A 22,873-nucleotide genomic window follows, 5' to 3' on the forward strand; every position below is an offset into this window, starting at 1 on the left:
TTATACAGCATATGTTTTACACAGCGGATGCCCTTCCAGCTGCAACCCAGTACTGGGAAACACACTCATTCACACAAATACTCTACATCTAATTTAATTTATTCAATTCCCCTATAGCGCATGTGTTTGGACTGTGGAGGAAACCGGAGCACCCGGAGGAAACCCACACCAACACGGAAAGAACATGCAAACTCCACACAGAAACGCCAACTGTCACAGCCGGGACTTGAACCAGCGACCTTTTCGCTGTGAGGCGACAGTGCTAACCACTAAGCCACCGTGTCACCAAGTTAACTTATTCATTCATTTTCTTTTTGGCTTAGTCCCTTTATTAATCTGGGGTCTTAAATAAGTCGTCTGAACAAACAGCAAACATTATTTTTCTGGAGTTTTCTATTCTAGTCATTCTAATGTTCTTTTAGAATGATGATCATGACAGTAAGCCTGGAGAAACTCTGAAAACTCTGAATAATAATGAATGCATTTATTCATTTAGTGACTCACAATATGATTGTTTTTATTGTAGTTTTGATCAAGTAAATCCAGGAGAGCAGAAATGACTTCTTTAAAATGATGAACGGTACCTTAAATTTAAAATAAGAAGTCATGATTTGATTAGTTTGTGCATTTAAAATTTAAACACCATTCTTTAAATGTTGCTTTGAATGTTGATTCAGTGTTTCGTTTCTGTGAATGTACAATCGCACAGTGTGTGTCAGTTAAATGTGTTGTATCCTCCAGTGTCCTAAACAAACAGGAAGCTCCGCCCAGCTTGAAATCTCATCTGCAAAATCTCCCTTGATTGTTTAGTTATTAAATGTATGACCGAGTTCAGGCGACTCATTGAACAGAACCGACTCAAAAGATTCACTCACTCACCATGGCTTATCAATAAAAGTATTGTTTAGAACAAAGCATAACAAGTACATGTTGATTACAGAAATGTTCTCCCATGCCTGGAAAACCCCTCAAATTCCCTGACTTGTCCAGGTTTTACATGACTGGAAATCATCATGCTGATATTGTGCAGTATAAGTTGAAAAAAAGAAAAAGTAAACAAGAAAATAGGTCCACACACCAAATAAACACAATTCACATTTATAAGAAATATATATATATAAAAAAAAATCAATAGATCAGAGAAGCGTAGTAGTGTAAAAACAGCACAAAAGACTTACGGCATTTACAGTTCAGGTCTGAATAATTAACCCTCCTGTTAGATTAGATTTCTTTTATATTATCCTCAATTTCTGTTTAACGGAGAGATTTTTTCAATACATTTATAAACATAATAGTTTTCAAGAGTTCCCACTTAGATATGCTTGGCTTTTAAAGCAGGTTTGGCATGCTGTCCCGGGAGAGAACCCTGAGCTCGGAGATATTTGAGCCCAGGGCTCCCGCCCGGTCAATGAGCATATCAGGAGATCCGAGATCAGGTAGGTCTCGAGAGCTCCCCCTTTAGAAAAGGGTGGAAAAGGAGGAGATGGGGTGGAAGGGGGGATTCTTCCGAACGAAGATAGAGCAGTAGGGAGAAAATGATCCATTTATAGTAAACTAGGATCACTCTGATTGGATTATCACTGATTACAGATGAGCAGCCAATCGTGCTCAATCATATCACGTGCTCCTCTCGAAATTAGTTTATGAAACTTTACTTAACTAATTTGTAATAACTGATTTCTATGGAGACCCGAAAGGGACGTAATGGTGGGAAAAAGAAATGGGTGGGAGAAAAAAAAACTGATAGGAAAATCCCTCGCAAAATCCTTTTTTGTGTTTTTCCACAAGCACTTCTTGTTCACTTCATACATGTCAACCCTCCCGTTTTTGCTGGGATTCTCCCGTATTTTACCATTCTATCCCGCTATCACCCTATCATTTAGTATTTTCTCATATTTCTGATATATTTTTAATCTTGAAAGCACATTGAAATTAATATAAAAATGTCTGCGGTGGCGCAGTAGGTAGTGCTGTTGCCTCACAACAAGAAGGTCGCTGGTTCGAGCCCCAGCTGGGTCAGTTGGTGTTTCTGTGTGGAATTTGCATGTTCTCCCCGCGTTCCCGTGGGTTTCCTCCGGGTGCTCCGGTTTCCCCCACAAGTCCAAAGACATGTGGTACAGGTGAATTGGGTAGGCTAAAATTGTCTGTAGTGTATGAGTGTGAATGAGAGTGTATGGGTGTTTCCAAGTGATGGGTTGCAGCTGGAAGGGCATGCAACTGGATAAGTTGGCGGTTCATTCCGCTGTGGTGACCCTGGATTAATAAAGGGACTAACCCCAAAAAAAGATAATGAATGAATGAATGTCTGCATTCACTTTCTTTCCATTTAAGCTGTGCGTCGATCATCGCCCTTCATATGCAAATGCATGTCTGACAGACGTGCTCCGTATGATAAACTGATCCCAGATCAGATCAGCTTCTGTACACGCCATTTAAAGAGGAGCGAAAGTGCAGGACACTTTGGGTGTGGGTTTAAACAGACAAATACTCTTAATAATATGTAAACATGTCCGTCCTGCATGTTTGATTTCAAACAACTCATTTTCTCGTAAACTATTACTAAAGTAATGGAATGCTTTCATTATAGACCTGTGCAATCGTAAAGCGACACAAAACGAGAGATTCATTTGCTGCTCTTCACTTGTTTGATAACAGAGGTGTCACTTTAAATGGCGGGTAAAGAAGCTGATCTGGGATCAGTTTATCATATGGAGCGCGTCCGTGTACATGCATTGACTGATTCAGAGGTTGCATATGAAGGCCGATGATCGACGCACAGCTTTGATGAATAGAAAGTGAATGCAGACATTTTTATATTAATTTTAATGTGCTTTCAAGAATAAAAATATATCAGAAATATGAGAAAATACTAAATGATAGCGGGTTAAATGGTAAAATACAGGAAAATCCCTGCAAAAAAGGGTCGGTTGACATGTATGAAGTGAACAGGAAGTGCTTGTGGAAAAACTGTTTTGCAAGGTTTTTTTCTCCCACCCATTTTTTTTTCAGTATCACGTCCCTTCTGGGTCTCCAATAGATATTATGATAAAGGCTTAATGAGGTTATATAAATAACAATGGCTAAAATATTGGTTATGGGGGCCAATAATAATGGCTTTTAAAAATTAAAAACATTTTATTCCACCCAAAATAAAACAATTAAGACTTTTTTTTTCCAGAAGAAAGAAATATTATAGTAAATACTGTGTAAAAATGTCTTTCTCCATTAAATATCACTTTGAAAAACAATATTTGACAGGAGGGTGAATACTTTAGCCCTCAACTGTATATGAGCTCCATTTAAAATGACTCATCTCCTAAACTCAACTACTGAACCACGGATTAATCTCTTGTACCGAAAGTTTACTTCTCACACCTTGAATAAATACAGTTCACCACAGATTCGCTCACCACAGAGTAAACAGTTTAACCCAGGAGGTTGTTTTTAGCAGAGCTCCATCATTTGCTCCAGAGAAAGCTGCAGCTCGTCTGACTGCAGTGAAGACGCTCCTTGTTCAACAGCCATAGACTTCAAAAACTCCAGTGCTGTGAGATTAACCTGAGCAGATGAGAAGAAAAACATGCAAATGAGCCACGAGGCACTTTGTACATACAGCTGGAGTTTATTGGAAATTATTTTTCAAATATTTCACAAATGATGTTTAACACAGCAAGGACATTTTCACAGTATTTATTTTTATTATTATATTTTTTTTATTTAGAGAAAAGAAAGAAAAAAAATAGAAATAAAAAACAGAGAACAAAGCGGGTCTGATATACATAAACAAGCAGCTCTAGTCTGGTTTTGGTGGTCGTGTAAATTACAAACATACCTCATAACTTTATTTTCACGTCTTAAACTGAAGTAGAATAGACTCGAGCACCATATGCTGTGTTACACAATGATAAATCTCCAGAATATAAGATATAAATATATATATATAAATATAAATGCATATATACAAAAAACAGAAGAACTGTGTACTGTACATGTATATAAACTGTACGATCATGCATACAGTATTGATTTAGGGTATTTTTTGTAAGCTTTTGTTTTCTACTGAAAGAGCTGTGCATGTAAAGGGTTACAAAATCAAGTCATAATACATTTGACATACATTATCACAAATTGTTTACAATGACATATTCAGACCATTTTTTCCAGTACTTGTTACACTTTTTAAAATCAAATCTTAGATTAAAAGTCAGTCTCTCCATACAGTGTATTTCCTTTACAATTCCTATTAATTGAGCCCTTGTTGGAGGATCAGCCTGATTTTCACAGTGTCTGATAATATTTTTTCTTCTGGAGAAAGTCTTATTTGTTTTATTTCGGCTAGAATAAAAGCAGTTTTTACATTTTTAAAACCCATTTTAAGGACAAAATTATTAGCCCCTTTAAGCTATATTTTTGTTTTCAATAGTCTACAGAACAAACCATCATTATACAATAACTTGCTTAATTACCCTAACCTGCCTAGTTAACCTAATTAAGCTGTATAGAAGTGTCTTGAAAAATATCTAGTCAAATATTATTTACTGTCATCATGGCAAAGATAAAATAAATCAGTTATTAGAGATATTAAAACTATTATGTTTAGAAATGTGCTGAATAAATCTGCTCTCCATTAAACAGAAATTGGGGAAAAAATAATCAGGGGGGTTAATAATTCTGACTTTAACTGTAGATTACAAATTGAAAAATTACCCATTGGTCCATAGATCACAAAAAACTTCATTAAAGTATCATATTTATAAAGAAAATGTTAATGATAATGATTTCTTTACCAACATCACCCAGAAAACTATTCCTGAAAAGTCATTCATTTGAAGGATTTTAGCTTTTGTATTCTAGTTTGTTCACATAATGTCAATGTTGATTTTTTTAAATAATAAAAAACAAGTGTTTATTTGCTTCACATGCCAAACCTGAAAATATATATAAAGAATTGTAAACGTATAAAAAGTTTTACATTTAAAGAAAGAGTTAATATTTTGGTGTCTTGCCAACAATGTTGAAACTTACTTTACATAAAGAAATCATGATGTTTTGATTAAATAACACCAGGATTATTGCAATGGGGACTTTTTTTGTCCTGAAAGGGTCACGAAACCCCAAAACACATTATATGAGATGTTGACAGTCATATTTGTGTCCCACACTGCTATAAACACTATTAGGACACATATATTTCACTAAAAAGTGAAAATTGGTTGTTTTGCGTTATTTCGAGCAAATTCGTTCTTCCAGTTTGAAAAAATTTTTGAAGCTGCGTCACGCTGATTAGATCCTTGCGTGTATTCCAGTGTGGAGACTGGCTGTCTGTCCCGGTCAGTACAACGTGACGCGTTTGAGTGTGCAGCATTAATTCATGAGAAAGACTTGGTTCGAACCAATCAGCGCGCTCTATTGTGTATGAGGTGCAACTTCATTAATATGCATGATAGCTTCGAAGACTGTTAGTGTTCAGACGGCAGAGAGACGCCACGTTGTGTTGCCAAAACAAGAGGAAGAACAAGAATTGTTTGGAGACATGGGTCGTCAGTGTTGTGTTTATAAATGTGCTGCAACGAAGGTTTTGTTTTCATTTCCCGCTATGAGAGCACAGCTTCACCCACGTGTGGATTACAGTACACATGACACACGACAGAAATACGCTTGTAAAGGAACATTTTTTACCCAAGAGGTTTTTGCATCTGGAAATGGTGAAATCCCGATTTGCAGCTCATCTCCTTTTAAAAATGGCACGGCTCCAGTTGGTGTTGATTGTCCTGTCTCTACAGATTTGGTAAGTAAGCGATCAGTGGTTTTTGTTTGTTTATTCAGATGCTCAAAGTTAGTTCGTATCGTCAGCAGTACTCTTTCAGTGTTTAAAGACAGACCTTAGTCAAAATGATTTAGTTAACAAGTTTACAGTACGTTAATATCACTGCAATATGATGGGCTGAAAGATCCACTGTAAATCCAGCTCTCCGAATGTAAACATGTAAACACCTTAAAGGGCGCCTATGGTAAAAAAATCTACTTTTCAAGCTGTTTGGACAGACATATGTGCATGTATGGTGTATAGACCGTCATATTGGGGTGATATAAGCACACCCAGTGCTTTTTTTTCCAATTTAACAACATAAAAAATGGTGGACCAATTGGAGCTGTTTTCAAATCGACCACAACTTTACATAGGAGAGCGGTCCCCCCGCCCACCAATATTGATTGACAGGCGCGTCATCATATCATCAGTTTCTTGATTCACGTCCGCAATTTTCAGCGTGAGTCAAAGCGATATCACTAAAGGAACACCCTAGCTCTATTTTTAGATGCAAGGCTCATTGGGCTCAACACAAGAGCAATATTCTCCACATTATGGCTCTAATCGGAATTATTGGTTGTATCTTTAGGTAGGTTTGCAAACATGTGTACTTCTCATTGAGTCTACCTTATACTTCAGCCGTTTGCATTTCTCGCGATCCCAGAAGCTCCCTGTGATCTTAACTAGCATGCGTTTTAGAATACTTAACATCGGTTTCTATCAGGGTACACTCAAGTCGACGGCTGGGCGCCGCGGACCGCTGCAGAAACCTGTTTAGAATTCAAAAATGCGTGGAGCGACGATTCGGGACACTTCATGTATCAGCCGCGTCACAGAGAGTGTCTGGTGTGCCGTGTCGCAGCTTCGAGCGGTGCATCCGGTGCCTCAGTCAAAGTTAATTCAGTGTGCGTGGTTATTAGTTTCTGTGTACAAGCTCGGCACTTGAAACTAGCACACAGTTGGCTGTAAAACTGTACAAAGACACATATGATTTTGTACTCTCTGCTTGGTCTGTGTCCGAGTCGTACATGTACGACTGAATGCTGATCCTCTCCTGCTCCTCTCAGTCTGCCTGTCTCTGTTGCAAACACAGAGAGGGTGAGCTCATGGCCCCGCCCCCTTGTTACGTTGGGCGGGAAGCTGAAACTAGTCTACATGTGAAGCAACACACCCCTAAATCAGTGAACTGTGGACACGCCCCCAACATGACACTTTTTAACACATTATAATAAAAAATCTGAATTGTGTTTTAAACTGAACCTAAACTGGCACACTCAGAAGAACCATAATATTAATATTAAATCATAAAAAAGAGGGAAACTATGTGCCCTTTAATCAAACTATTACAGTCGTGTAGGATTTTCGAACAGTGTTTTTGTGACAGGATACTCAATACACTCACGGCTTTCTGACGTTACCTACCGAGTGCATCTAAGTTTGCAAGAAATGTGGAGGTTTTTTTCTCTCGTATGACGTGCGGTATCAAACATGCCATTAAAACTTACACTCTTCCAGCAGTTGTCACGGAGGGCACGCATGAAATATTCCTGAATCAAAGTGAAAGTGCCAAACTGCAGGTAAAGTCCACAAATTAATAATTTGGCAAATATTACTGCATGTAAATGAAGTCACTGTCTTTCTCCCCTGCGTCTGTGTGTTTGTTTTGCCTCTGTGAAAAATAGCGCATGCCCCAACGGAAACTCCCATTTTTATGCAAAACCTTCCCTCTTTCCCTCCCACGACACTCCCACCTAAGCAGAGCTAGACACACCCACTTTCCTGACTTTCTTCAAACTAGAGGTGTGAAAACACCCTGCTGAAACAGTGGGGTTTCGTGGCCCTTGAAGGTCCTGAGAGGAACATTTTGTTTAAAAATAAGGGTGAAATATAAAAAAAATGTCCAAAATGTATGCTATTTGCATTAGCAATACCAAAATGATCAACAAAACTAAACTACAAAAAGACATAATGTCCATAAGGACGCAAAATGAAAAATAACCAATCCTGACCTCAATCATGATGAGTTTCTTCTCCCAAGGCTTCATTTTAGGGTCTGGCCACTTCTCCCCCAGGAAGAAGTAAAGAGTGCAAGAAGGAGATTCACCGCCGGTCTGAATAAACTGCATCAAACCTAAACAACGAGACATCGTCAGACAGCCTTGTTTAGTGAGATTGACCTCCTTAAAGGGACAGTTCACCCAAAACAGAAAATTCTGTCATCCTATACTTGACCCATTCCTTAAAAGAAAGCTGAAAACCTGTAACCACTGACTTCCATAGTATTTGTTTTTCCTACAATGTAAGTTAATGGTTACCGGTTTTCAGCTTTCTTCAAAATATCTTGTCTTGTGTTTTACAGAATATAGAAGGATTGGAACAGCTTGAGGGAGTGTAAATAGTTGTCATTTTTGGGTGAACTGTCCCTTTAATAATAAGCGTGCTGTTTACCTAAATGGGATAAATGTAATATAATCCACCTGAAATGTAATCTTTCATGAGGTAGATGGGTTGAGGAGTGTTTTTGGACAGTTCTCTGGGTGCTTGGCTTCTTTCATGCTTGCACAGACCCCAATAGATCCTGCTGGACCCCCAACGGTGACCTTGAATCACTCCGTCTGATCTCCGAATCTCCAGACCACCCAGGTTATCCAGAATATCATTAGTATGCCTGGTCTGCACTTGATCCGGGATTCCTTCAGCTGGAGGAAGAGTGACCACAGGGAGACCCGCACCGTCCTGCAGGCCTGACTCATCCCTGCAAAAGTGGAGTATATGGTTAAAGGGATAGTTCAGCCAAAAATGAAAAGTCTGTCATTTACTCACTTTTTTCAAATCAGTTTTTAGTCTGTGGAACACAAAAGAAGACATTGTGAAGAATGCTGGAGATAACAAAAAAGACATTGATATTTTGTTCCTACTATTGATGTCAACAGGTGCTTTTTTCCCCAACATTCTTCAAAATATCTTCCTTTGTGTTCAATAGAAGAAGGGAACTCCTTTTTGGCTGAACTGTGCCTTCAACGATTCATCAAGCATGAGCCAGAGATGTAAATGTAAAGAGTGATCATGAAATCATGAAAACCTACATGTTTCTGTGGTACATCAGTCTGAAACCAGAGTCATTCTCCACCAACTGCTCCATCACCATATTCCCTCTGTAATAAACCTTGATCTGAAAATATGTCGCTGTAAGAAAGAAATGTGATAATCAGACACGCTGTATTGCACTGCATCATCATTTTTGACTGTACAATAAAATAGCTGTGACTAGTGTTTTGTGCAGGTATCTTGGCTGGTTTAGGTCAAACATGGATAAATAAATATGACATTAAAGCACCAGTATCACTGTGCCACGGTCACTTATATACATTTACAGTGCATCCAGAAAGTATTCATAGCGCTTCACTTTTTCCACATTTTTTATGTTACAGCCTTATTCTAAAATGGATTAAATAAATTTATTTCCTCAACATTCTACACACAATCCCCCATAATGACAATGAGAAAAAAGATTTCTTGAAATTGTTGCAAATTTATTAAAACCAAAAAACCTGAAAAATCACATGTACATCAGTATTCACAGCCTTTGCTCAATTCTTTGTTGATGCATCATTGGCAGCGATTACAGCCTCAAGTCTTTTTGAATATGATGCCACAAGCTTGGCGCAGCTGCCTTTGGGAATTCCTCTTTGCAGTACCTCTCAAGTCTATCAGGTTGGATGGGAAGCGACGGTGTACAGCCATTTTCAGATCTCTCCAGAGATGTTCAATAGGATTTAGTTCTGGGCTCTGGCTTGGCCACTCAAGGACATTCACCGAGTTGTTGTGAAGCCACTCCATTGATATTTTGGCTGTGTGAGCTTTGGGTCATTGTCCTGCTGGAAGATGAACCGTCGCCCCAGTCTGAGGTCAAGAGCACTCTGAAGCAGGTTTTCATTCAGGATGTCTCTGAACATTGCTGCATTCATCTTTCCCTCTATCCTGACTAGTCTTCCAGTTCCTGCTGCTGAAAAATATCCCTACAGCATGATGCTGCCACCACCATGCTTCACTGTAGGGATGGTATTAGCCTGCTGATAAGCGGTGCCTGGTTTTCTCCAAACGTAACGTCTGGCATTCACTCCGAAGAGTTCAACTATAGTCTTATCAGACCAGAGAATTTTATTTCTTATGGTCTGAAGGTCATTCAGATGACTTTTGGCAAATTCCAGTTGGGGAGTGTCTTCCGTCTGGCCACTCAGGTCTGATTGGTGGATTGCTGCACAGATGGTTGTCCTTCTGTAAGGTTCTCCTCTCTCCACAGAAAAATGCTGGAGCTCCATCGGGTTATTGATCACTTCCCTGACTAAGGCCCTTCTTCCCCGATCACTCAGCTTAGAAGGCCGACCAGCTCTAGGAAGAGTCCTGTGGTTCCAAACATCTTCCACTTACGGATGATGGAGGCCACTGTGCTGATTGGAACTTTCAGAGCAGCAGAAATTTTTCTGTAACCTTCCCCAGCCTTGTACCACGAGACAATCCTGTCTCTGAGGTCTACAGACAATTCCTTTGTCTTAATGCTTGGTTTGTGCTTTGACATGCACTGTCAACCCTGGGACCTTATATAGACAGGTGTACGCCTTTTCAAATTATGTCCAATCAACTGAATTTGTACCTGAGTGTACCTGAGCTCAATTTAAAGCGTCACGGCAAAGGCTGTGAATACTGATGTACATGTGATTTTTCAGGTTTTTTATTTTTAATAAATTTGCAACAATTTCAAAAACTCTTTTTCTCATTGTCATTATGGGATATTGTGTGGAGAATTTGGAGGAAATAAATGAATTTAATCCATTTTGGAATAAGGCTGTAACATAAAATGTGGAAAAAGTCAAGCGCTATGAATACTTTCTGAATGCACTGTATAATAGCATGTATCCCTGGGCTGAGATCCTCCTCACATATTACATTTAATTTTCAGCTTTTCCTTCATTTCATCCTCAATTTATTTCCCCTGCGTATTCCTCTTGAAATTGAAAACAAAAGTCTTGCATACTAATTTTAGCTAAATGAAGAGTCTCGTCTGTTCAGAGTCCAGAATATCTGTCCTTTTTTCCAAATGTTAAAAATATCTTTCAAAACATTTGAGTGTGTTGCAAGTGGTGGAAAGAGAACTGTTACTTGCCTAAAATGTAGTGCAAGTAGAGTAAAAGTATCTGTTGTGAATATTACTCAAAGTATGAGTAAAAAGACCCTTTTAACTGTACTTAAGAGTAGTGAGTATTACACTGTAAAAAGCTGATGCATTTACATGTAATTTGTCCATGTGTGTGTAAACGTAACATCTTTTATGCACTTATTCAACTGTTCACAATAAATGTGTAATGTCGAACACTTCACGCACTCAATGGACGCAGGTTTGCTCAAGTAGCAAAAGGAGAGAGGCTATCGGGCACTGAGGTTGGATTTCTTTTATTTATTTTGCACTGTGAAAGCACAATTCTTCCACATAAGTGATTATACCACCTCCAAAATGGTGACCTACTTATGATAGGTGGTAGTTTGGTATTTTTTTTACTTATTTGACAACACTTAATGCATGGGAAACTATTTAAATTTCCGTTTAGTAAAAAAATATTATGGTTAAATTTTGGACGACACTAAACTCTACACAACATGGTTGTATAGTGTATAAGTATGATAGTCCTGTGCCAAATCCAAGTTACTCCAAGGCAGAACAAACAGCAACAAATTTCATTTGGTTTGCACAATTAATATCACATTAAAGGAGAAGTACACCAAAAATGAAAATTCTGTCATCATTTAGTCACTTTTTACGTGTGTTGAACACAAACAAAGACATTTTAAAAAAAGCTGGAAACCTGTAATCATTGACTGCAATTGAAATTTTTTATCCTACTATGGAAGTCAGTGGTTACAGGTTTTCAGCTTACTATAAAGCATCTTCGTTTGTGAAGAAACTCAAATAAAAAACTCAAATAAGTTTGAAACCACTTGAGAGGAAGAACATTTAAATGTTTAGGTGAACTATCTCTTTAATGTTTGGTAAAACAGCCTTCTTTCTGGTGTGGTTTTACTTCACTATATGTTACTATATTATAGGGCCATTCTAACTGCGCTCTTTATCACACAGCCCATACTATTAGACTCTGAAGATGCGTATCTTTGGAACACACATAGCACATACCTCTATTAAACACCAGTAATTGGTGCAAATATGTGATTTTTTCAGGATTGACCTACCCAGATTTGGTTCAGGAATGGCAGTGTGATCAGTTACAGCTCCTAAATGTGGTTGAGTTGCAGTCTGCTGATATTCTGGAGAGCTATGATTGACAGCCGTCGCTCCCTCAGTCGGTGAAATCTGTCCCAAACCACCGACAGCACCTCCATCTGAAAAGGATATGGGTTCAATAGGAACCACTGCTTGAAAAGTGTGTATCTGGGTTCCTGGATCCACATATAACTCATCTGGATTCACAATGATATGGACTGAAAGAAAAAAGGAAAAAGCTGAACACACCATCTAATGTCCTCACTAAAGCTACTCCAAGCTAAACACATGTAAAAATATTCAGTAAAAATAGTGTACGCCCACAAATAATTAAATAAAATGTATAATAAAATAATAATGTGTATTTACTAGATTTGTAATCAAATAAATGCAGCACTGGTTATATGGATGGATAGATGGATGGATACTAATGTTTTTAGAAGGATAGGGGAATGGATGGATGAATGGATGGATGGATGGATACTAATGTTTATAGATGGATGGATGGATGAATAGATGGATGGATGGATACTAATGTTTATGGATGGATGGATATGAATGTTTATAGATGGATGGATGGATGGATACTAATGTTTATAGATGGATAGATGAATGGATGGACTGATGGATGGATGGATAGATGGACACTAATGTTTATAATTTGGATGGATACTAATGTTTATAGAAGGATGGATGGATGGATGGATGGATGGATACTAATGTTTATAGAAGGATGGATGGATGGATGGATGGATGGATGGATGGATACTAATGTTTATAGACGAATGGATGGATGGATGGATAGATAGACACTAATGTTTATAGATTGGATGGATAGTAATGTTTATAGACGGATGAATGGATGGATACTAATGTTTATAGAAGGATGTATGGATTGATGGATGGATGGATGGACAGTAATGTTTATAGATAGATGGATGAATGGATGGATACTAATGTTTATAGATGGATGGATGGATGAATAGATGGATGGATGGATACTAATGTTTATGGATGGATGGATATGAATGTTTATAGATGGATGGATGGATGGATACTAATGTTTATAGATGGATAGATGAATGGATGGACTGATGGATGGATGGATAGATGGACACTAATGTTTATAATTTGGATGGATACTAATGTTTATAGAAGGATGGATGGATGGATGGATGGATGGATACTAATGTTTATAGAAGGATGGATGGATGGATGGATGGATGGATACTAATGTTTATAGACGAATGGATGGATGGATGGATAGATAGACACTAATGTTTATAGATTGGATGGATAGTAATGTTTATAGACGGATGAATGGATGGATACTAATGTTTATAGAAGGATGTATGGATTGATGGATGGATGGATGGACAGTAATGTTTATAGATAGATGGATGAATGGATGGATGGATGGATGGATGGATGGAAACTAATGTTTATAGTCGAATGGATGAAAGGATAGATGGACATTAATGTTTTTTGGATGGTTGGATGAATGATGGATGGATGGATGGATGGATGTATAGATGGATGGATGGATAGATGGACACTAATGTTTATGGATGGATGGACACTAATGTTTATAGATGGATGGATCAATGTATGGATGGATGGGTGGATACTAATGTTTATAGATGGATGGATCAATGGATGGATGGATAGATGGATAATAAATCCAATAAATGAATCGACAGAAACAATGATGGATTAATCAATATACAATACACAACTTTTTTTAAAATTAGTTTATGAGACATACTGTCACGATCACCAGCAATCTAACCTTCATAGATCGCTGGAGAACATTCACATTTACATGACTACAATCCTGTCATGCAACACACACACATACTTGTTCCAAGTATCCATTGATTAGACTCACACAGCTGATGCTGTTCAAAGACTAACTACAAAGACTATAAAAACAAACACACACACACACACACACACACACACACACTGATGCTGAGTCTTGTTGAACAGTTTTGTGAACTTTGCGACACATTTTCCTTTCCTTGCCATGTTTTTGACCCTCGCCTAGTTTGTTTGTTTGTTTGTTTACGTTGCCTGCTGCCTGCCTGTACTGACTTTCGCCTGTGTATTTGACTATGACTATGATTTGACTGTATACATCTGTTTGCCCTTGTGTTGACCGTTGCTTGCCTGACCATTCTCAATAAACCTGAATTTGGATCCACACTCAGTTGTCAGCATCCTGTTCTCATTACACACACAAAGCATCAAATGCCCAATGTAATCATATACATGCTTTGTATTTAAGCCTGGTGAAGTAAAGCACCCTCTTTTCTGGTTTTTACCTTGTGCTGATGTGTCCTGGAGGTTTAGCCCAAATAAATGTTGGTCCAAATCAATGGGTGCTAAAAAAAAAAAAGAGCATCAGAGAAGAGAAAGCAAATATAAAACTACAGCATACCGCCATCTCAGTGAAAAGCCTGCATCATAAATATATAATAAACACATGTCAGGATATAACAATTCCTTCTCACCTGTGAACACATCATCCACATACAGATGCGGTGAAATCTTAAAAATGAAAGGAAGAAAGAAAATCATAAGTCAGTGTGTGTTTGATAAGAGCATGTAGACAACACATCTTAGCATTTCAAACACAAAACAGTCAAAATGTCATCACAAATCAATCTTCTGAAGAAATATAACTTTCACAGGTAAGCATTACAAATCTTTCAATTATGATAGTTTTCATGTCATATTAGCAGAAGGCTTCGTCTTGTTTAATTCTGTTAGTTTAGCAGAATCATTGGGTTGAATATGATTTTATAAAAGTGAGAAAAATTTTTACCTAATTTCACACAAAAAATGCTGTCATTTGGAGCATTTTTACTTCTAAAATGAGAACTGGTCAAATGTGTTCAAAACATAAGGGTTATTCCACTAAATACGGGTTTCTTGACTCTTCTGAAGTTAAACATTGGTATTGCATTTTTGTGTAAATGATCATAAACATTGCACCTTTTTTGTTATTTTTGAAAAAAATAAAAATAAAATTTGCAACATTCATTCATTTCAGCGGAATGAACCGCCAACTTATCCAGCATATGTTTTACACAGTGGATATCCTTCCAGCTGCAACCCAGTACTGGGAAACATCCATACATACACATATACTACGGCCAATTTAGTTTATTCAATTCCCCTATAGCGCATGTGTTTGGACTGTGGGGGAAACCGGAGCACCCAGAGGAAACCCACGCCAACACAGGGAGAACATGCAAACTCCACACAGAAATGCCAACTGACCCAGCCGGGATTCAAACCAGTGACCTTCTTGCTGTGAGGCGACCACTGAGCCACCATGTCGCCCCCAATTTACAACAATTTAATACAAAATTGGTCATCAGTAGTTCTCAAAGTGAAACAAAAAATATGTTTTACTCAAACAGATTAACTCAGATTAGTCATAGATTAACTCAGAATGGTCATGTGGTTTCTTAATTTATGTACATAGCTTTATTTTACTATGGATTAAATGTGATGAAATATACTCACTTCAGTTTCTTGAGAGCCCTCAGATCCTGAAGCTGGAGGACAGAAAACAAACAATCAGAATAGAATAGAATAGAATAGAATAGAATAGAATAGAATAGAATAGAATAGAATAGAATTTGAACAGAACAGAATAGAATAGGACATAATAAAACAGAACAGAAAAAAAAACGAATAGAACAGAACAGAATTGAACAGAATCGAATAGAACAGAATAGAATAAAATAGAACCGAATAGAACAGAACTGAATAGAATTGAATAGAATAAAACAGAATTGAATAGAAAAGAACAGAAGAGAATAGAATTGAATAGAACTAAATAGCAAAGAAAGAATTTAATAGAATCTAATCAAATAGAATTGAATAGAATAGAATCGTTGTAATTGTACAAGTACGAAATTGAAGTGCCAACCTTAGGTGTACAAATATATTGTGCAAAGATTTCAATGTAATAAATACAAAACAAGACATAAAATCAATATAAGTGAAATAAAAGCATGTCTCCAGCATGTGTGAGGATCCTATTATGAATGAATAGGTGTAACAGTTGGATGAATAGATTATTGCACATTGTTAATTGCAGTTCCCATCTTAAGAATTGTTCAGTACTGTAATGCACAGTCAGTGTTAGCTGGCAGCATTTCAGTTGTTATGTGCATTTAATGCTCTTGGGTATAAACCTTTTTTAGTCTGATTGTTAGTCCTTTGACAGACCTGAAACAGATTTCCTATAGATGATGACCTGGGTGAGATCGTCTCAAATGTTTTGGGCTTTCTTAAAGGGGTGGTCCAGAGTGTATTTTTAAGGCTTGGTTGAGTTTCTAAGATGCAAAGCAATGTGTGCTCATGTTTCATTTGTAGTAAATCACGTTATTTTTTTCACATTTACTACTTTAATTATTCACAGACACTCAGCTAACATGAAAACGACTGTCATATTTCCTAGTTTCTCTGAAGACCCGCCCTCAAGAGGCTCTGATTGGTCAGCTAACATAATGTGCTGTGATTCGCAGATCCACATCACCAAGAAGCGTCTCTGTTATAATATTACAGCGCCTCTGGCCACGCCTCTTCGCTGCACAGGGCACAACCTGAAGGGTTTAACACATCATTAACACTAAGGATGTATTTTTTTTGTAGTCCCCAAACTTTGTTCATTGTAGGCTTTGCTAAGCTAACTCTGTAAAAGCCATTGCCTCCCTTTGTATTGAACTTTGAGCATCTTACATTCAGAGATGTTGTTTATGTTCACACAGCTACATTACACATCAACTACAGTTTAACATATGATATCACCGTGGACCACCCCTTTAAGTCTTGACATCAAGCACAAATGTAATGTCTCTCACCTGCAGAATGAGGATCGGAGGGAAACTGATAGACTTTATGTGGATTGGCGCCATCATTCTTGTTGTCAGATATCATTTTGAAGCCTTTAGCGCGAAGAGCACTGCGAAAGTTTCTCTTCCACACAGAGGGATCTCCATTTATCCTGCCATCACCAGCAGCGCTAGTCTGAGCCCACGCCTGACGAGAGATAAAATACATTCAAAATACATTTATTTAAACCTCTTTATTTTACCAGGAAAGCCTCTTGAGATTTGTAATCTCTTTTTTAAGAGTGTCACCAAATGATAAACATTGCTGACTACACATCAAAATAAACCAATACACAATACAATTAAAGAAATACATCATAGAATTATACCACCAAAACATATCCAGACTACATGTGAAATACGCAGTAAGACTGTAAATTATTTGAAGACATAACAAATGTATATAATGGTTTAAAATCAATATAACATATAGTAAAATTGACAGAGCAAGTACCTTAGCATTGGCAGCTAAAAGATGATAAATGTAAATCATGCAATAAAGATCTGCCTAAGGGAACTAGTAAAGGAAAGCTGATGACAACATGATAAAATAAAATGATGATAGTATGCCAATATCTTTTTTTTAACATATATACCATGGTAATTACATTTTTATTGATGGTATGTATCTGGTATTCCAAGGTAGTTTAATTTGTTATGTTAATTAGGTTTGTATAATTGTTTTCAGCATTTTTATTATTATTATTTACAAATAGTAATGTGCTAAATAACACAAATGACATGTAATTAGTTATCTAATCTATGACGTTAGATAATTCCAGTAATATAATCTGTTTACTTTAAGATTACCTAAGTTGTTAATAGCACAGCAATTTGACTATGCTATACACTGTAAAGAAATGCTGGGTAAATGCTGAGTTCCACACAATTGCGTCCCAACCAGTGGGCGAATTATACACTGACGATCTGGGGGGGGATGGATGGATGGGGGGGGGGGGGGGGGGGGGTGAAGCAAATGTATGCGTTTATTTAAATGACATCTAGTTTTTTCATAAAATGTATTTACGTTTTCAGTGTTTTGTGACATAGGCTATTTGGTGTATTCTGACCTGATAGGACTTACTTTAGGACAAACTATGCAAACAATCCATCTAATTTGACGGTACTTTTAGGCAGTATGTAGAAACAAACACCTATTTTATGAGAAAATGTGGTTTTCTTCACGTCTTGTGAACTCTTACGGGGTCTATCTGTGCTATAAATTTGCCGGTTTCAGACTGCTGAATTATTTTTTTTTCTCACATGGACTGATTATGCATTCACAATGGTATGAACCGTTATAGGGGTGGTCAAATGGATGTCTACTATTTTAATTATTGACATTATTATTTAAAATACAGATCAGAGTGAACTTTTTTCTCAGTTTCAAAGGGCTGACCCCCCCAGACATCACGTTTTGACGTCCTTTGGGGGGGATCAAGCCTTAATTAGGAGGGTCAATCCCCCCAAATCCCCCTGTAATTCGCACCCTGGTCCCAACACAAATCGATTAAGTTAAATTTCCATTCTTTTTACAAATTTAAGTGGATTGATCCAAAGTTCCTTTATTGTATTCTACAGTCTTTAACTGAATGTAAAAAAATTAAGTCGTCCCCAGGGCCGGAGCAAGCTGAACTGCCACTCTAGGCAAAGGACGATCATGCCGCCTTTAACCCGAAAGTGAAAACGAAAGTGACCCGTTAGCAAAGTGAGGACATGGGGGTTGGTCGCGGACATAACTGAGGAGGCGAGTGGTGAGGGAGGTGTCGTGGACGTCGCCCTTTCTATTCTGCCACCCTAGGCGTGGATATAACTGCTGAGAATGCGGGTGGCGAGAGAGGTGTCGCGGACGCCGTCCTCCCTATTCTGCCGCCCTTGGCGACTGCCTAGGTCGCCTCTATGGACGCGCCGGCCCTGGTCGTCCCAAAAAAATCTCAAGAATTCTGTTGTTTAAGCTCATTTTAAATAAGGAGTTTGAACAAGCAGCAAATATATATATATTTTTTAGTTTACCGTGCCATACTAAATCAATAAAAGTGATCCAAAAAAATAAGAAACATACTCAATTCTCTTCATTATATTAAGAATTCCAGAAACTATAAAAGCAAAATAGAGCGAATCTGTGCATTAAATACAGACACATTCATTTTACACAAGCGTTTGTAGCTCCGCCCTCTTTTGAAAAGAGCACAATCTCATTTGAATTTAAAGCGGCAGTCACCAAAATGACACAATTAAGATCAAAAGCTAAAAGGGGCAGATTTAAACAGTCATAAAACATTATTTGTAGGGTATTTTGAGCTGAAACGTCACATACGCACTCTAGAGACATCAGAGACTTATTTTAAAAAATTGACATAATAGGTTCACTTTAAGCATCACGTTCAAAAACATCTACTGTTTAATATAGACAAGTTAAGCATATTTTTACCCTGAATATGAGCACATCATCGCTGTTGGAGTCCTGTCTCAAAGCATGTTTCCAGGGAATGCTGAACTGGGTACGGTCATCATTTGTCCAGCATACTCCAGGATAATGTCCACTCTGGATTTGTTCATACAACCAGGGCATGAAAAGCGGTTTTGCTTGAGCCATGATGCAGTCAGACTACACAGCACAACATTGATCAATATACTGGACCTGTACAAACAAACAAACAAACAAACAGTAAATAATGCTGAAACATCCATATAATCAAACTCTATAAAAACCCTCCCACATAAAAAAACACCACAGTATACTTTAGGATTTGACACAGTGAAATTTAGTAAATTGTACAGGGTGGGCCATTTATATGGATACACCTTAATAAAATGGGAATGGTTGTTGATATTTACATCCCGTTTGTGGCACATTAGTATATGTGAGGGGGCAAACTTTTCAAGATGGGTGGTGACCATGGTGGCCATTTTGAAGTCGCCATCTTGGATCCAACTTTTGTTTTTTCAATTCGAAGAGGGTCATGTGACACATCAAACTTATTGGGAATTTCACAAGAAAAACAATGGTGTGCTTGGTTTTAACATAAGTTATTCTTTCATGAGTCCCCCTACATATACTAATGTGGCACAAACAGGACATTAATATCACCAACTATTCCTATTTTATTAAGATGTATCCGTATAAATTGCCCACCATGTAGTATACTATACACAGTAGTCTCATATTACTGTATTTGATACATTAAACACATTAACTGTAGCAAATTATAGTAAATACTGAGGAACAATTCACAAGTTACAACAGTTTACTAGTAGACTGTGGTGTTCATTCATTTTACTTCGACTTAGTCCCTTTATTCATCAAGGTTTGTCGCAGCGAAATGAACCGCCAACTTATCCAGAACATGTTTTACACAGTGGATGCCCTTCTAGCTGCAACCCAGTACTGGGAAACACCCATACACCCTCACATTCACACACTCATACACTACGGCCAACTTAGTTTATTCAATTCACCTCTAGCGCATGTGTTTGCACTGTGGAGGAAACCGGAGCAACCGTTGGAAACCCACGCCAACACGCGGAGAACATGCAAACTTCACACTGAAATGCCAACTAGACTGTGGTATATTGTATTATATTATTGTATATAGATATTAATATAGTATTTACATTTTGTTAATATATAAATGCCAAACTATATAAATATCTGTAGTGAACTGATCAAAACATTTCTTAAAAAGTTACTTGTTAATGGGGAAGAGTGTGTTCTATGATGTATTATAATGTACTGCAATTGTGTACGACGGTTTATCTTTTTAACTAACACAATCGACATCAGAACATGGCATTAAAGGTTATTAAGTCTAAAATGTCCCAAAATACCCATATGTATGCCAATTGTTGACACACCAAAAAAAAAAACGTAAAGAGTATCACACACATACGGCATAGTATGGGTTTTTTTTTTTTTTTTTTAGAAAAGTTACTATATTGATTAATGTAGTAATTTGTTTATTTTACTATAGCAGTTACTAAGTATAATAAAATTACTACAAACTACCAAATCATTGCAATTTATTATGGTATATTTACTATATTAAGGTTTAAACACACTTTCAGGTGTTTTATCTATATCTATGTATCTATATCTATGTACTATACTATAGTATTTTTTCAAATACGGCTAGCATTAAACACATTTCTTTTAATGTCAATGAAAGAATTTATGAACTTCATATTATAAACACTTTCTAACACATCCTAAAGGACACTTTAGTATTTAAACTGAGTGAGGTAAAGTTGGTTTTATTCGTTCAGGGACGAGCTGTGGCATGCTTCCTATTTTGTTTACCATGGTACTTTAAATATTCGGTCTAAAATCACATGTAAATATGACTTCAAAACAACATTAGCACTATTTATGTGACTGTGGATAATGTTGTACTTTGATAGTCATACGAGTTCAGTGTTTTAGTAAGGAATACCTTTTCTGAAATATTATTATTAAGGAGAACGTCCGAATGTGTGAATATATAAAACCAACTTTACCTGAATTTAAAAATGTACATATCTAGATAGAAGGCATTAACAAATAAAATGAAGTCACGATTCATATAATAATGCAAGCATGCACCCACTGTGATGCAACATTAAAACAACAAACCAAGTTGAAATATCCACGTATTCTTATACAAACTGACACAACTGCCCCAAACATCCTAAAATGCAGTAAAATATAAATCCGAAATTATTATTTCGTCGTCTGGTTTGGCTTGACAGTGCCGTTAACGTTAGCCTATAAACATTTGATGACAAATCGCAGAGACTATTTTAATCTCAAAATGAACATGCATATCTTATTGAATAATATATATTTAATGAATAATACAATGTCATTGTTTATATAATAACCCATTAACACGCTACAATACAAAACAATAACAAAAGTCCTGTGACTGTCAATGGTAACTTACCTTACAAACAGAAGCGACAGTTGTTTGTGGCCTCGTGTGTTTTCAGCGAACTCTTCCTCAGAGATGTAAGTAGACAGAACTGCTTGTCTGTGTTGTTTTAATACCGTACTTTATTCAACAGATTGTGCTTTACGATCAGGTGTTAAACATTACTCGGGAAACCCATATCAGTTTCGATTTCCCCTTTTCTCGTCATTTTACACGTCACCGCAAGAGTTATTTTACCCTGCATGACCACAAGATGGCGGAGACGACCATTAAAAAGAGCATAAACAACAAACGTTTGAAATGTGTTTTCGTGTGTGTCAGATCTATCGTTTTATTTTAGCACTTTTAAATAGGATTGGATTTGACTATTGACTACATAAACAAATAACAAGGAACAATACTTCTACAGTTCACCCAAAAATGAAAATTCTGTCATCATTTAGCCTACTTGCCCTTTACTTGTATTTCAAACCTTTACAAATCTCTTTCTTCTGTTGAACACAAAAGATATTTTGAAGAATGCTGAAAACCACTTGACTTCCCTACAGATAATGGTTGGTTTTCAGCTTTTTCAAAATATCTTGTGTTCAACAGAATACAAAACTCAAAAACAGGTTTGGAACCACTTGAGGAAGAGTAGTGAGTATTTTTTGGGTGAACCGAACACTTTAATGTTAATTACTACATACTAATATACAAATCTAAAGTTGATAATATTAATTAATGTACAATAAACAACAACAAAAACTGTTTTATTTACAAGCTTTAAAATGTATTGCTCATAATATGTTCATTAATGTTTTACAAATTATACTGGACTATGTTTACAAATGATTTTGCATTATTTAAATGTATTTCATTCATTTTCCTTCGGCTTAATCCCTTTATTCAACAGGGGTCGCCACAGCAGAATGAACCGCCTTAAATTTATTTAGTTAATTTAATTTTGAACTCTCGATTAACTCAGTGACTT

At 37.0% G+C, this 22,873-nt stretch overlaps 1 protein-coding gene across 1 annotated transcript; it reads right to left on the reverse strand.

The window, feature by feature from the left end:
- Positions 1 to 885: 885 nt before the first annotated feature.
- Positions 886 to 22,107, reverse strand: irf3 (interferon regulatory factor 3). Its single transcript, XM_056469823.1, has 11 exons — positions 21,913 to 22,107; positions 19,425 to 19,634; positions 16,964 to 17,141; positions 15,618 to 15,649; positions 14,597 to 14,633; positions 14,408 to 14,467; positions 12,053 to 12,301; positions 8,896 to 8,995; positions 8,287 to 8,564; positions 7,819 to 7,940; positions 886 to 3,558 (listed from the first exon to the last, which is right to left on the reverse strand). The coding sequence occupies exons 2-11, from the start codon at positions 19,587 to 19,589 to the stop codon at positions 3,445 to 3,447; spliced, it is 1,335 nt and encodes a 444-aa protein (XP_056325798.1). The 5' UTR covers positions 19,590 to 19,634; positions 21,913 to 22,107; the 3' UTR covers positions 886 to 3,444.
- Positions 22,108 to 22,873: the final 766 nt, after the last annotated feature.

This window comes from Danio aesculapii, chromosome 12, assembly GCF_903798145.1.
Source record: "Danio aesculapii chromosome 12, fDanAes4.1, whole genome shotgun sequence".
In the NCBI taxonomy this organism is placed as follows: Eukaryota; Metazoa; Chordata; class Actinopteri; order Cypriniformes; family Danionidae; genus Danio; species Danio aesculapii.

Coding starts and splice junctions, on each gene's coding strand:
- irf3 (XM_056469823.1), bottom strand. CDS start 19,589: ATGGCTCAAGCAAAACCGCTTTTCATGCCCTGGTTGTATGAACAAATC. Junction 8,565..8,895: donor CTGATGTACCACAGAAACAT/GTAGGTTTTCAT, acceptor CCACTTTTGCAG/GGATGAGTCAGGCCTGCAGG. Junction 7,941..8,286: donor CATGAAAGATTACATTTCAG/GTGGATTATATT, acceptor CTCGTTGTTTAG/GTTTGATGCAGTTTATTCAG.